Source organism: Suncus etruscus, chromosome 2 (assembly GCF_024139225.1).
Source record: "Suncus etruscus isolate mSunEtr1 chromosome 2, mSunEtr1.pri.cur, whole genome shotgun sequence".
NCBI lineage: Eukaryota > Metazoa > Chordata > Mammalia > Eulipotyphla > Soricidae > Suncus > Suncus etruscus.
The window spans coordinates 68,953,049-68,968,659 of record NC_064849.1 but is presented as its reverse complement, the minus strand read 5'-3'; the positions used below and the strand labels follow the sequence as shown (position 1 = coordinate 68,968,659).

General features: G+C 38.4%; 3 protein-coding genes across 8 annotated transcripts in view; all 3 read right to left on the bottom strand.

The window, feature by feature from the left end:
* Positions 1-15,611, bottom strand: part of LOC126001426 (ribonuclease pancreatic-like) — a 459,609-nt gene that overhangs the window by 269,620 nt on the left and 174,378 nt on the right. The window contains exon 1 of one of the 3 annotated variants that reach the window (XM_049768687.1): positions 2,391-2,407. The exons of the other annotated variants lie outside the window; for them this stretch is intronic. The gene's annotated coding sequence lies outside the window, so the exon portion shown is untranslated. Of the gene's footprint in view, positions 1-2,390; positions 2,408-15,611 lie in introns of those variants that run through there. 3 annotated transcript variants of the gene reach the window in all.
* Positions 1-15,611, bottom strand: part of LOC126001424 (ribonuclease pancreatic-like) — a 260,537-nt gene that overhangs the window by 178,916 nt on the left and 66,010 nt on the right. The window contains exon 1 of one of the 2 annotated variants that reach the window (XM_049768684.1): positions 2,391-2,485. The exons of the other annotated variant lie outside the window; for it this stretch is intronic. The gene's annotated coding sequence lies outside the window, so the exon portion shown is untranslated. Of the gene's footprint in view, positions 1-2,390; positions 2,486-15,611 lie in introns of those variants that run through there. 2 annotated transcript variants of the gene reach the window in all.
* The window catches only part of LOC126001428 (ribonuclease pancreatic-like), a 189,173-nt gene continuing 174,391 nt past the window's right edge, over positions 830-15,611 (bottom strand). For 2 of the 3 annotated variants that reach the window (XM_049768695.1, XM_049768694.1), the window contains exon 2: positions 830-1,501. In XM_049768695.1, coding sequence (XP_049624652.1) covers positions 1,021-1,491 — 471 coding nt within the window. In that variant the 5' untranslated portion in view covers positions 1,492-1,501 and the 3' untranslated portion in view covers positions 830-1,020. Of the gene's footprint in view, positions 1,502-2,390; positions 2,472-15,611 lie in introns of those variants that run through there. The other variant, XM_049768693.1, reaches the window with a different exon arrangement.

Here is a 15,611-nt window from a genome sequence, read left to right as displayed (position 1 = left end):
TGACAAAATGAAAAAGGGGACCATGGGAAATTCCAGAAAATTTCTATCATAATTCATTGACTTCTCTTCCCTACTCTGAGGTTATGCTATCTTTCCTCTGTCCTGAGATTTTTGTGTTTGAACTTTCTTATCAATTCATACAACATGACAGTATCCCGTGACAGTATCACAGATAAGAATTTCTTTTCATCTAAAACAGTCATACTTAAAAGCTTTATTTTTGCAACAAGAAATCTACAGAAGGGGCCGGAGTGGTGGCCCAAGTGGTAAGGCAACTGCCTTGCCCACGCTACCCTAGGATGGACAGCAGTTCAATCCCCTGGCATCCCATATGGTCCCCCAAACCAGGAGCAATTTCTGAGCTCATAACCAGGAATAACCCCTGAGCATCACCACGTGTGGCCTCCTAATACACAAAACAAAATAAAACAAAACAAAATCTACAGGAGAAACCCGAGGGATAGTTCTGGGGTTAAGGCACAAGTCTTGTCTTGTAGCTGACCATACTTATATCTCTAGCACCACATGGGCCCTTGATTAGCTCCAGAAATTCTGGACTGTGCTTTGCAGACAAGTTTCATGGAGGTTCTGTTAATCTAAGCATTACTTGGGGTACCAAAACCCAAACAAAAATAGACAAGTATAAAATAATAAAGAATAAAATCTCTCTCTCTCTCTCTCTCTCTCTCTCTATATATATATATATAGAGAGAGAGAGAGAGAGAAATATGGAACATAACTATTACATCTTCCGCCCACCAAATCAAATAGATTTACAGCTTCACAAATTGCAGGGAAGTAATCACACATGAAGATCCTAAATGAGGACAGTTGCAATTGTTTTATTTAAAGAAACAATGAATGGTTAACATGGGGACTGCTTCACTACCCACTCCTTAGCTCCTAAATCACGTGGGACAAACAGTAGGCCAGGAAAACGTGTGTTTTGGATCAAAGCACTAACTAGAGTTATTTCCTTTCCAAGGACAAAAGGGGGAAGTGGGATCTTCCACTCTGACTTCAGTCTTCAGCCTCCAAACCATCAAAGTGGACAGGCAAGTACAGGTCGCCCTCACAGGCCACAGTGATGTGCCCCTCTTTCCGGATGGTCTGGTAAGCACAGTTGGCATCTCTGGCTCCTTTCTTCAGGCGACAGTTGGTGAGGTTCATGGTGGAGTTGCTTTTGTGGCAGTTGGGCTGCCCATTCTTGCAGGGGATGCTTTGCTCACGGCAGACAGCCTGGATTGCTGGCAGGGGCTCGTGCACAAATGTGTTCACTGGCTTGCATCGTCCCTGTGTCATTTTCCTGCGCTTCATCATTAAATCGCAGTAATTCGAGTTGATGCTGGGGGAACCTTCGGAGTCCACGTGCTGTCTCTGGAATTTCTTGCTCCGAGATTCCTTGCCCAGGGAAGGCTGGACGCAGCCCAGCAGCAGCACCATCAGCAGGACCAACAGGGGTGTAAAGATGAAGGACTTCTTCAGAACCATGGTGATCTTACTTGCCTGTAGGACTTATCTAGGAAAGAGAAAATGGAGGAAAAGCAGCCTCTGAGAATGAGAACCCCCACTCCCACTTCGGGTCTCCTTGGTCACATTCTACAACTCAGACAGATGCCTCTTATCTGCAATAATTTGTAAGCTAGTGGGTGTTAGAGAGATAATACAATGAGTAGCATGCTTTCTTTGCACCCAGCATATCCACTATTTCCCCAATATCCCCAAGCCCTGCCAAGAGTGGTCCACAGTATACCCTGAGACTGTCAGGAATTATCCCTGAGTGCAGAACCACTAAGGAGTAAATCCCAAGCCTCATTGGAAGTGGTCCAGAAAACAAAACATCCCCTAGTTCCCCCCAAAAGATTTACCATCAAAATCCTATATACACTTCAGAGCTATTATTGACTCTTACTAGAAATAGCCCAATCTTCCTCTTAAGTTTTGGCTTCAGAACTAAACTAACATCCAGCTAGGCTTTTCTTTTTAGTTGTTTTGTTTTTCATCAAAAATACATATGGAAAAAGAAAAAAATATTTTTACCCAGTGCTCTGAAATATCCATAGAAAACCCTTTTAAATATACCATGATCCAAGTTATAATCCCAAGATACCTCTGTGAATCCAGGATTAAGGCTGACAAGATCTCTGTTGTCCTCTAACAATAGAGGGAGGCATGGGCCTCCTAAACAGATGCCATTATATTCTAAAGAAGAGAAGTTTCTTCCCTGGAGAGAAACATGGGGGCTATTCTCTCTCCAGCTTCATGGGTTCTCTTTGTAGCCTAAATGCTAGGTGCACTGAGAACCCCCAGCATATCTTCAGCTGATGTTTGTCAGGTTTTCTCCATGCTATGCTCAGCTACTCTGGTTTCCTCTCTAATCCTCCTGAGACCACTTAATTAGTTGCTTACCTGGTTCTTGAACTTAGTCCCAGGAAGAATAAAAGAAAAGTCTTGCAATGAGTGGAACTGAGAGGTGTAGACTCTACAAGGATGACAAAGGGCTTGGTTTTTAAGTAGGAAAGGGTAGGAGGAGCTTCAGAGGTTTCCCTTCAGAAGAAAATTAAGGCTTTGAGAATGGGTGGAGAATGTTCCAGGCCACCCTTTTTCAGAGCTGATGAGGAGAGTGAGTCATTGCCAGGGAAGCTACTCTTAGCATTTGAATCTCATCTTTTTGTTGCTCTTCTCTTTTCACCAGGGGAAATGGTAAAAGTTAAATAGCCCTTATGCCCTAATCCTTAATTCCTGGTTATCTCTTTGGAAGCCATTTGTACTGAACAACCCTTGTGCAAAGAAAACTGGAGAACTCAGTGATATCAGAAATAGCAAAGTACAAAGGGAAATAAGGAAAGCTATCTTAAACATCTTGCCTGCCTCAATTTTAATATCCTGCATTCCTCAGGCCAAATAACAAGATAAAGAATATGTCTGTGCACAGCCTTGGCTATAAGTGTATTACAAAGAAGGGGAAATCAGTCCTCACTGAACTTCCTTGTTTTAGGATCCTTTCCCAGTGGTGGATGTGAAGGATGTGGCTTATTTTACAGACTATGATCCAGCTTCAAGTAGAAATCAGGCTGCTTGACTGACAAATAAACATTTTTTAAAGCAAATTTTGGGGAAATAAAAGGAGCATAGTCACTTTAAAGTAAAGAGTAGCCCAAAATGTTCGTAATGTTCTTAATTCAATATTTCAGTGCTTAATGATAGCAGAGAGGTGTAGGTGCTGCCTTGCATCCTGCTGACTCTTGTTCAAATCCCAGTACTGCCAGAGATCACTCCTGAACATAGAACCAGAAAGAGTCCTTGAGCACTGCTGTAAAACACTCCAGTAAAATACACTAAAAAAAACAACAAAACAAAGCAAACAAACAAACAAACAAGTAGCTGTAATAATGTTTTAAATTAAATTTTATACTTTCCAGTAAATGGAAATATATGTCATATAAAATTTTTATTCATGTTTGTTGTTATCAGATCTGTGTGTGTGTGTGTGTGTGTGTGTGTGTGTGTGTCTATGTTTGGTATTTTGGTTTGGGGGATACATCCAGCTGTGCTCAGGGGTTACTCCTGGCTCTGCACTCAAAAATCACTCCTGGCAGGCTTGGGGGACTATGGGGAATGCCAGATATTGAACCCGGGTCTGTCCTGGGTCAGCAGCATGCAAGGTGAATGCCCTACAGCTATACTATTCCTCTAGTACCTGTTAACATATCTATAAACAAAACCAGCTTTGGCTTTGAAAAATTTAAGTTTTAAATATAGCTTTAAAGTCTTTGCTACTGTATTTAAATGGGCAAATGATATTGTTTGGTGGCAATTAAACCTTTTTTGAGGCATTGTTTCTCAGAAATCAAAATTTTAAGAAAATCATTTCTGTTTTTTTGTTTTTGTTTTTTGGGTCACACCCAGCAGTGCTCAGGGGTCACTCCTGGCTCTACACTCAGAAATCACTATTGGCAGGCTCGAGGGACCATATGGAATTCCGGGAGTCAAATCACCATCCTACTGTATGCAAGGCAAATACCCTACCTCCGTGCTATCTCTCCGGCCCCGAAAATCATTTCTGTTGGTAGAAAAGGAAAGTTAATATGGAAGGTCTTAGAAGAGCTCTGAAGATCTTTCATAATATTACTTTGTCTCTATAAATAACACATAAAAATAAAACTTATTTGGGGGCCGGGCGGTGGCGCTAGAGGTAAGGTGCCTGCCTTGCCTGCGCTAGCCTTGGATGGACCACAGTTTGATCCCCTGGCGTCCCATATGGTCCCCCAAGCCAGGAGCAACTTCTGAGCAAATAGCCAGGAGTAACCACTGAGCGTCACCGGGTGTGACCCAAAAACCAAAAAAAATAAAAATAAAAAAAAAATAAAACTTATTTGGTACACTAAGGTTTTATGGAAAGTATTATCACAGAAAATATCCAAATATCTAATAATCTTACTATTATATAAGTAATAATGTGGATATTCCAAGAATTATCAGAAAGTCCTGAACACTCTTAAATGTTCTGGTTAATTCTGGATATTTCATCAACTTTTATGCCACATATTGAGGGGAGGTGGGAATTGTGCACCCAGCAAAGCTCAGGGATTACTCCTGGATCTGCTTTCAGGAGTCCTTCCTGGCAGTCCTTCCTGCTTAGTGGACCATATGCAATACAATAGATCAACTTTGTGCAAGACAAGGGCTTTTATCTCCAGCCCCTTCATGTCATAATTTGATAAATCTCTTGAGCCAGATCGATAGCACAGTGGGTATCTTTTTCTTGCCTAATCGCTATAGCAAGTACTTCCAGTACTATGTTGAATAGGAGTGGTGAGGGAGGACAGCCTTGTCTTGTACCAGAATTTAGAGGGAAGGATTTTAGTTTATCTCCATTGAGGATAATATTTACCACTGGCTTCTGGTAGATGACTTTGACTATATTGAGAAAGGTTCCTTTTATTCCTATCTTGCTGAGAGTTTTCATCAAGAATGGGTGTTGAACCTTATCAAATGCTTTTTCTGCGTATATTGATATGACCATGTGATTTTTATTTTACTTGTTGTTTATGTTGTGTATTATATTGATAGATTTACGGATCTTAAACCAGCCTTGCATTCCTGGGAAGAAACCTACTTGATCAAAGTGAATGATCTTCTTGATGAGGCACTGGATCCTGTTCGCCAGGATTTTGTTGAAGATATTTACATCTGTGTTCATCAGGGATATTGGTCTGTAATTTTCTTTTTTGGCAGCATCTCTATCTGGTTTAGGTATTAAGGTGATGTTGGCTTCATAAAAGCTATTTGGAAGTGTTCCTGTTTTTTCGATTTCATAAAAGAGCCTGGCCAGGATTGGTAGTAGTTCCTCTTGAAAGGTTTGAAAGAATTCATTCTTGAATCCATCAGGGCCTGGGCTTTTGTTTTTTGGCAAATTTTTGATTACAGTTTCAATTTCCTCAATAGTGATGGGGTGTTTAGATATGCTACATCTTCTTTATTCAACCGTGGAAGATTATATGAGTTCAAAAATTTATCCATTTCGTCCAGGTTCTCATATTTAGTTTTCATAGAATTTCTCAAAGTATTCTCTGAATAGTTTTTGAATCTTTGAAGTATCTGTAGTGATTTCCCCCTTTTCATTTCTAATACGCGTTACCAAGTTTCTCTCTCTTTTGCTTTGTGAGTTTTGCCAATGGTCTATCAATATTTTATTTTTTTAAGGAATCAACTTCTGCTTTTGTTGATCTTTCGGATTGTTTTTTGGGTTTCCATTTCATTGATTTCTGCTCTCAGTTTTGTTATTTCCTCTGTCTCCCTACTTTTAGGTTCTTTTGTTGATCATTTTCTAATTCTATAAGCTGCGTCATTAAGCTATTCGTGTATGCTCCTTCTTCCTTCCTGATGTGTGCTTGCAAAGCTATAAATTTTCCTCTCAGTACTGCTTTTGTGTATCCCATAGGTTCTGATAGTTTGTGTTTTCATTGTCATTTGTTTCCAGGAAATTTTTTATTTCTTCTTTGATTTCATCTCGGACACACTGGTTGTTCAGTAGTAGGCTGTTTAATTTCCAGTTGTTAAATTTTTTCTTCTGTGTCCCTTTGTAGTTCACATCTAAATTCAGAGCCTTGTGGTCACCAAAGGTAGCCTGCAAAATTTCTATCTTTTTGATTTTATGGAGGTATGTTTTATGTGCCAGCACGTAGTCTATTCTGGAGAATGACCCATGTACATTGGAAAAGAATGTGTATTCAGGTTTCTGAGGATGGAGTGTCCTATATATATATATATCTAGTAGACCTCTTTCTTCCATTTTTCTTTTCAGGTCTAGTATATTTTTGTTGGGTTTCCATTTGGTTGACCTATCAAGTGTTGACAAGCCTGTGTTGAGGTCTCCCACAATTATTATGTTATTATAGATATCCTTCTCTAGATTTGTCAACAATTGTATTAAATACTTTGCTGGTCCCTCATTGGGTGCGTATATGTTTAGGAGAGTGATTTCTTATTGTTGTACAAATCCCTTGATTAGTACATAATATCCATCTTTGTCCCTTACAACTTTTCTGAGTATAAAGTTTGTGTCATCTGATATTAGTATGGCCACCCCGCTTTTTTAAGGGTGTTGTTTGCTTGAATGATTTTCCTCCAGCCTTTGATTTTGAGTCTATGTTTATTCTGACTATTCAGGTGTGTTTCTTGTAGACAGCAGAAGGTTGGCTTCAGTTTTTTTGATCCATTTCGCCACTCTGTGCCTCTTAATGGGTGCATTTAGTCCATTGACATTGAGAGAAATAATTGTCATGGGATTTATTGCCATCTTTGTGTAGAAGTTTGGTGTGTTTTTTGTTCTGTCTTGTCTTTAGAGTAGATCTTTCAGTTTTTCTTATAAGGCTGGTTTTGAGTCTGCAAAGTTTTTGAGCTATTGTTTATCTGTGAAGCCATGTATACATCCTTAAAACCTGAAAGTGAGTTTTGCTGGGTGCAGTATTCTTGGTGAAGCATTTATTTCATTGAGTTTTGCCACTATATCCCACCACTGCCTTCTGGCCTTGAGTGTTTCTGGTAACAGGTCTGCTGTAAATTTCAAGGATGCTCCCTGGAATGTAATTTCCCTTTTCGATCTTGATGCTTGCAGTATTCTATCTCTATCTGTGGGATTCATCATTGTGCCTAGGATGTGTCTTGGGGTGTTTCTCCTGGGGTCTTTTTTAGCTGGTACTCTTCGGGCATGCAGGATTTGGTAACATGTTTTCTTTAGCTCTGGTCGTTTATCTGTGATGATGTTCTTGACTATTTATTCTTCCTGGAGATTTTCTTCTTGGGTCTCTGGGACTCCAATGATTCTAAAGTTGTTTCTATTGAGCTTATCAAAGACTTCTATTTTCATCTGCTCATATTTTTTGAGTAACTTTTCCATTGTCTGGTCCTTTGATTTAAGGCTTTTTTCCAATCTCTTCTGCTGTGTAAAGTTGTTATGCATCTCATCTTCCAGCGCACTAATTCTATCCTCATCTGCTTTTAACCTGTTGGAAAGCTCATCCATTATGTTCTTCAATTTGTCTATTGAGCTTTTCAGACCTGTTATTTGACCTGATATTTCAGTTTGGAGTTTTCTGATTTCTATCTTCATATTCTCTTCATTTTTATTGTGTTCTGATTTATAATTTCTTTGAGTTCTGTGAGCAACCTCCATATTTCTTCTCTAATCTCCATTTTTGAAAGACTTCTTAGGTAGTTGGCCATTGTTGGGTCATCAGAGTTTCCATCTTCATTCTCTATGGCTGAAGTTGGTCTGCATAGTTTTCCCATTGTCACACTTATGCTGTGGGTTTTTCTACGTGTTGTGGTGGTATTCATCGGCTAGGTGGAGTGCACGGCTGCGAAGTGGAGCAGCCATGCTCCTCTGCTTCTACCCCTTATAGGTGGGCTTAAGGGGGCCAGCAAAATCAGCTTTATTTGAAACTCTGGCCCAGAAACACTCACCTCAGCCGAGGTAAGCCATCAGAGGATGAATGCCAGAGAAGATCAAAGTTCCCAGTTTGAAGCAAGCCCGGGGATGCCCCAAAATGTCTGCCGAGCTTAAGGGGCCCAGCAGAGTCTGTCTTATCCACAACTCCCTCCAGAAAGCTATTTTGTTTTCTTAAAGATCTTTCTTATGGTACTTTCCACAAAGAACAGATTGAACTCAATATAAGACCTTTTTCTTTCTTTTTTTATACTATTTTATTTTATTAAAAGCACTATGATTAAAAAAGGTATTTATAGGTAGACATACAATGTTATACTACTTATCCTATCAACAGTGTCAATTTCTCTCTACCAATTTTTACAGGTTTCTCCCCCCAGCCCACCATCTTGACAGGGGTCTTTTTTAACCAGGCATCTTGGTTATTAAATTTTGGGTTTCATGATTTTAGTGTTGTTGACTCCATGGTTTTGGAGTTTAGTTCTATCATTCCTTAACATCACATATATACCTGTATCCTCTTGACCTCTGTCCTCTATTGCTTCCCATATATATATATATATATATATATATATATACCCTCCTCCTCCATCCACTTGATTCTTTTCTTTTCCACCCTATACTCTGGGGGCAAGAGTGACCTAGTCATCTCCCCTTTAAACTATTGCATTCCCTCATCCAGGTATTCTAAATACCACACGGTAATTTCATTTTGTTTATTCTACTTCTGATTTACTAAATTTACCATGAGATCTTTCAGTTTCATCCATGTTGCAGCAAATTGCATGATTTCATCATTCTTAGAGCTGACCAGTATTCCATTGTGTATACATATACATATGTGTGTGTGTATATATATGAAATCAACCAAGATATTCAAGGATAGGTAAGTATGTATATACTACATCTTCATGATCCACTTACCTATCTTTAAATATCTTGGTTGATTTCAAATATTAACTATTGTACTGAGTGTGCATAAATGTGTGCATATGTCCTGTGTGCATATGTCATTTTGGATAAATGTTTTGTCCTGGGGATAGATATCAGAAAGTAAATTTGCTGGGTCATATGGCAGCTCTATTTTAAGTTTACTGAGAACTATACATACTGTTTTCTAAAGTGGTTGAACTACACAATATTCCCAAAGGATGAGAGTACCATTTTTACTACATCCCCACCAACACAGATAGTACCTAGTATTTTGAGATATGCCATTTTCACTGGTGTAAGATGATTATCATTACTATATAAGGCCTTTTTACTTATGCCTTATATTTTTTCCATAGGGCTGAACTACTTTCTTATGGATATGAGCATTAATGGCTTTTGTCTAACTAAAAAGCAAACCCATTCACATACTTAGAAACAGACATAGAAAGAACTGTTTGCTCTTGTCCAACTCCTACCTTAATCCCTGATTAAAGAACAACAAGAAAAATATTAATTTTTGCTTATTTTCCCATTAAATATTATATCTGTGGGATTTTTTGTTTTCCTTTCTTTTGTCATATTCAGCTGGGATAAAGGCATACCCATAGCTCTGTCATCAGGGATCACTCCTGAAAGCATGCAGGAATGGGGTGCTGTGGAGAAAACCAGGTCAGCCACATACAAAGCAAGTGCCTTACCTGCTGTGCTGTCTCTCTGGACTAAATACAATTTACAAATTCCTTTCTTTTTCCTTTTTTTCCTCTTTATTTTGTTTTCTGTGAAAGGTGCTTAGGGGCTATATTTAATTCAGTTCTCATGAGTGACCCCTGGTGGTACTTAGTGGAGCAGGCTGGCAGGATACAAGGCAGCCAGTTCTTAGATTGTATCTCCAGCCCACAAACACCTATATTTCTATGAAAAAATCACATGTCTTCATTGTAAACAAATTTTGTTTTGTTGTTGGGTTACACCCAGATATACTAAGTATTTATTCCTATTATGTTCTCAAGAATCACCCCTCTAAGGGCTCAAGGTGGTGACAAGGATCAAAGTCTGCTGTGTTCAAGGCAAGCATTTTACCCATTGTACTATATCCCCAACTCATATATACATTTGAAGAAGTATGAAACTTAAATTATACACCTAAGTTTACATCAAGAATGACCATACTAATTCCATATATATAGTATGCAGAATTCTATAATAGTAAGAAATATAGTTCTGTCGTTGGCTTATCATCAGTTCATAGGAAAAGAGAAAGTTTCAGAAATCCAAACTTATTAGGGACCCAGAATTAGAAAAAAATCTGACAATAAGTTTATAATACATAATTAAAGTCCATGTATTATTAATTTGGGAATAATTTATAGCTGCAATTTAAATTTTCAATATTTCTTTTTCTCTTTCCTTTTCCTTTTTGATTTTTGGTCCATATCGAGTAGTATGCAGGGACTACAGGGATTACTCTTGGCAATGGCTCTGAGTGATCAGGAATAACTCCTGGTGGTGTTAAAATTAAACCAGGGTCAGTCACAAACAAGATAAATTCATTAACCCCTAGACTACCTCAATAATTTTTCTGACATAAAATAATCTGAATGTTGGGTATTAAAAACGTATAAAATATTATATGTATTTTGCTCAACAGAAAAACCATATTAATATGTCAGTGTGTAATTCTTATTTGGGTTTAAAACAAGCCTCAACTATGATATCACCTATTATCACATTAATGTACAATTATTTTTGTTTATGATATGTATGTGACTTATATAAATCCTAGTATATAGTATATGCTTCTTCAGGTTTTGCACTCAGGAATAACTTCTGGAATGCCAAGGATCCAATCTGGTTAGTCATGTAAGGCAAGTGCCCTACCTGCTGGGAGTTTGCCCCAACATCATTAGAAGATTTCAATATTTTATGCAATGTGCTGCTACCATCAGCCCAGAAAAAATTTTTCTTAATAGAAAATTTGGGAGTGCATTCTGTATAGAGGTTTTGTCTGGCATATCAGAGATAATGCTTCTTTTAAAATAAAGGTTAAATTTAACAAAGAGGCATAGAGTAATGCTTCCTTACAGAGTCCTAGTTTACTAACAATGTGATAACTTAACCCTTTGGAAGTGTCAAGAATGCCAGAACACATAATGAGATATTTATCAATGCTTTGGGAGCAGAAGTGTTAGTATAGTGGAATAGGGTTATTTGCCTCGCATGCAGCCAACCTGGGTTCAATCTAAAACATCCTGTCCCTCAAACACTACCAGAAGTAATCCAGTAATTCCTGAGTGGTCCCTGGAACTACTGTGAGCATTCTCAACTCCTCATATTAAAGCTTATGACCAAGGTGTAGTGTGTTAACCAATGTAATAACCAATCATCAATATTCACGTAGCCTCCATCTCACAGTCCTCGGTGGTGTGTGAAAAACTTGTCCTGGGCTGGATTTCAGAGGAAGCAGGACCTCTTTCTCAGCTGTGACAAAGTTTGCAATACTCTGGAACACAGCATGTAGTAAAATTGTGGCTATGTGACTATGCTTCTAGGAAGCCTGCAGAATGCTTTCTTTCTTAGTGCTTGCTTGCTGTGATGAGAGGCCATGTGTGCTTCCCCTACAAAAAAAAATACTAATGATGTACTTTTATAGCAAATACTTTATTTCCACTTTTGCAATTTATCAGGTTTCTCTAAGTCCAAATTATATTAATTTTCAACAATTTGCTTGGTCCCCTTTTTAAAACATAGATCTCAAACATATTGGAGCATATATATGCACATATGTATACATGTTTATATTTTGGTAGGGAGGGCTACAACTAGCACTGCTCAGGGCTTGCTCCTGACTACATAAAGGGCCACTGGGATTGAACAGGAAGGAGTCTGCTGTATGCAAGACTGTATTAGACCCTGTATTATCTCTCTGAAACCCATAATTTTAAGTATCTAGTTTTTTCATAGATTCTACAATTTTATTTAGTTCAATGACAAATCTGTACTCTTGAATATTTGACAAAGTCTTTTTCTTCAGGCATCTCTAAATATAAGGAATTAGAACAATTTGTAAATGGCAAGAAGAAGTTGAGTATTTAAAATTCTAGACTTTATGATGGCAGAATTTGCAAGGAAGTTTGCTTAATTCTGTGACTATCATGTAGTCTAGTCAATTTTATATATTTGTAAAATGCTACATCATAGAATTAGTTTCTCTGATGGTCTGCCTTATCACTGACCCTTTATGATTCCCTGCAAGGACACTGATCTGATGACACTTCAGATATGCAGAATGTTGGGTTGATATCACCAGAGCTTTATTTTCGGAGGGAGTGTGGGCATCCTCCCCTGCATCTCCCAAATGTAAGGTAGTCCCTTAAACACCTTCTTTTCTTTAATTCCTTTGTTTAAAATTCATTTTTCTTTCTTTCTTTCTTTCAGTATATATGTTTTTCTCTTTAACTTCACCTGTTTTGGCTCTGCTTGGTGCAAAAAGATACAAGAAAAAGTCTTGCCTGGGAAAAAAGCTCAGGTCAAAACCAGGACACAAAGATTCTGAAGCCTGACATTCTTCTTTTTATTATTTTTATTTTTAAATATATATTTTATTTATGTAACATGATTATAGTTGGGTTACAGTCACAAACAGAACACCTCCCTTCACCAGTGTAACATTCCCCCCTCCCAATGTCCCTCTCCCACCTTCCCATCCCCTGCCTGTATTCGAGACAGGCATTCTACTACAGTTATTTCTTTTTAAGTTCAGTAACTTGTTTTTATTTTCCTTAAAGGATAAAGATAAAAAAAAATAGTAAAGATGTGACAGTGGCGATCATCATTGTTTGCATAGGCCCAGAAAAATATGGGAAAGTGGAAAAAAATCCTTGGCCTGATTACAAGAAGGCCTCACCCCCAAAGTTTATTGGCATAAGAGTGTCTCTGGGCTTCAGGCATAGCAGGCTGTCCAACCCGAGTCATTCTCTGTGGTTCTGGTGAAACTTCTTCACACTTTAGCTGTTGTTGGTAACAGGTTCCTATATTTAAAGATTCTGAATTCTATGCATTTCTTTCATCGAAGTCAGGGTGATGTGGAGCATCCTCTAGTTTCAGCATACCATTAGATGCAGGGCAATCTGCCCTGAACGCAGAAACCTGACATTCTTACCCCAATTGAACGAGTAATATAATATGGCATTATTCATTTTTGCAAAGGCATACTAGAAAAGGGGGGAATTTTATGTATAGAAACAAGCTCTTATTTACAAGAGATAAGAACCAATACATTTTATAATGCAAGGGTGCCTCCCATCTTGTACATGTGTCATGTGGACCCAACTTAGACTCCATGTGACCTGGTAGTGACTGTCCAATCCTGAGACCTAGACCTCAGACTTAGAACTGACACCAATCCCCTGTGTATATACAAGATATTGAGTTAGTGAGGCCTGTTTGTATCATCCACAACTGAGTAGAAAGATGCCTGGCAGCATAAAAAAACCTTGGGGAGAGAAAAAGAGCATGTACAGAGCCTGTAGTTGTTCTCATGACAATATGTTTCAAGGGCGGAGAAACCCAAAATCTCTTAGGCTTCAACAGCTTCCTATCTTAAGCATCCATAATAATATGAAACCAAGAGGCTTTAAATTAAGCCTGCTAGAATGCATTTAATTCAGTCAGCTACAAAAAAATTGTTTTTTCTCTCCACCTTAATATTGAACCAGATGACTGAATAAACTTACCTTTTTTGTTGCATAAACTCAGCAAGACTAAAGAAATCTCCGTTTTGGGTACCCCATTACTCACAGAAAATTTTGGGGGATTGGTCAAGGACAGAGCAGGTGGTTTGCCATTCAAGGCATTAATACTTTACTTTGTCATATCAGGGTTACCCATGCTTGCCTGTTGTAAAGATGTGAAGGTCAGCTGGAAGTGACCTTGGGACTTTCATCTTCTGTAGAAATATCCTGGAGGAAGGGAGTTTTCCCACCCTCTCCAGGGTTGGGAGAGGTCCAAATTTCCAGAACTTTTCTCAATGCTGAGACAAGGGAAGTCCCTGTGGCTAGTCATTGCAGATGTAGATATTCCTAGATGATTTCTGATTTTCCTAGGCCAATCCTCATCTATGGTATCCCTGAGGTTAACAGACTACATGTAACAGTACTGGATTTGCTTTTCACTTAACCTCAACCCATTTCACCTCTGTTTCCATGAAAGAGACTCTGGAAACTCCTCACTGATTTTTAAGATTTTCTGTCTGCATTAGGAGTAACTTTCATGAAGCTTCAAAAACACTGAAGGTGCCAAGAAAAGAGAAAAAGCAATGTTTCTCAATATATAGAACAATTATTATGTATATAATTTTAAATCTCATTTGAAAAACTTTGATTTCCTGTAATTTCTGAAGGTCAAATTTCCTAAGAGCACTGTAACATGAGTCTAAGCATCTAAGCTCCTTTTCCATAACATTATTTAGACAAAAACATTAAATCATTTATAGTTTAAAAATATACTAATAACAATATAGTTTGACCATACAGTTGTTTTTTTTTCATATTCATGTCTAGTTAGTTCTTGTAAATGGAGACTGATTTGAACAATGAAAATGGCATGGTGTTGGATATAAGTGCCACCTCCGACACTTTGTAAGTGTTCAGATATCCAACCTATCTTTTGTTCATAGATTTGCTTTGTGCCCTTGTCAAGAATCATATAAGCATCTTTGTGTGGCTGTGTTTCTAGCCTCTCTCTTTTGTTCCCTTGATCTATGAATCTATTCTCTTAACATTTATACAAAAATAGATACACAGATTCTTAAAGCAGCTGTCTATATGATAACCAAAAATAAAAATTCAAATGGTTTCTCTAATGAAAAAGGTATAAACAGCTGTGGAATATCTGTTTATTGGGCCATATATTTCTTTATGTATTTTTGAGTCCAGAGCCAGAAGTAACCCCTGTCCCCACCCAGCAGTGCTCAGGGTTTATTCCTGGCTCTGTGCTCAGAAATAGCTCCTGGCAGGCTTAGGGGACCTTCTGGGATGCTGGGAATTAAACCTGGGTTCATACAATTTAGCAGTATGCAAGAAAAATGGCCTATCTCTGTGCTATAGTTTCAGCGCCTGGGCTATATAGTTCTTTTTTGTTGTTGTTGTTTGTTGTTGTTTTTGTTTTGGGGTTACACCTGGCAGCGCTCAGGGGTTACTCCTGGATATCTGCTCAGAAATAGCTCCTGGCAGGCACGGGAGACCAAATGGCACGCAGGGATTCAAACCAACAACCTTAGGTCCTGGATCAGCTGCTTGCAAGGCAAACGCCACTGTGCTATTTCTCCGGCCCCAGCTATATAGTTCTTTTATTTTTCTTTATTTAAACATCTTGATTACATATATGATTGTGATTAGGTTTCAGTCATGTAAAGAACACCCCCTTCACCAATGCAACATTCCCACCACCAATGTCCCAAATCTCCCTCCATCCCACCCACCCCCAAATGTACTCCAGACAGGCTTTCCAGTTCCCTCATTCATTTGCATGATTATGGTAGTTCTCTGTGGAGTTATTTCTATAACTGCACTCACCACTTTTTGTGGTGAACTTCATTAAGTGAGCTGGAAGTTCCAGCACTCCTCTCATTGTCTCTGAGGATTGTTGAAAAATTACTTTTATTTTTCTTAAAACCCAGAGATGAGTGAGACTATTCTGTGTGTCTCTCTCTCTCTGCCTCTGACTTATT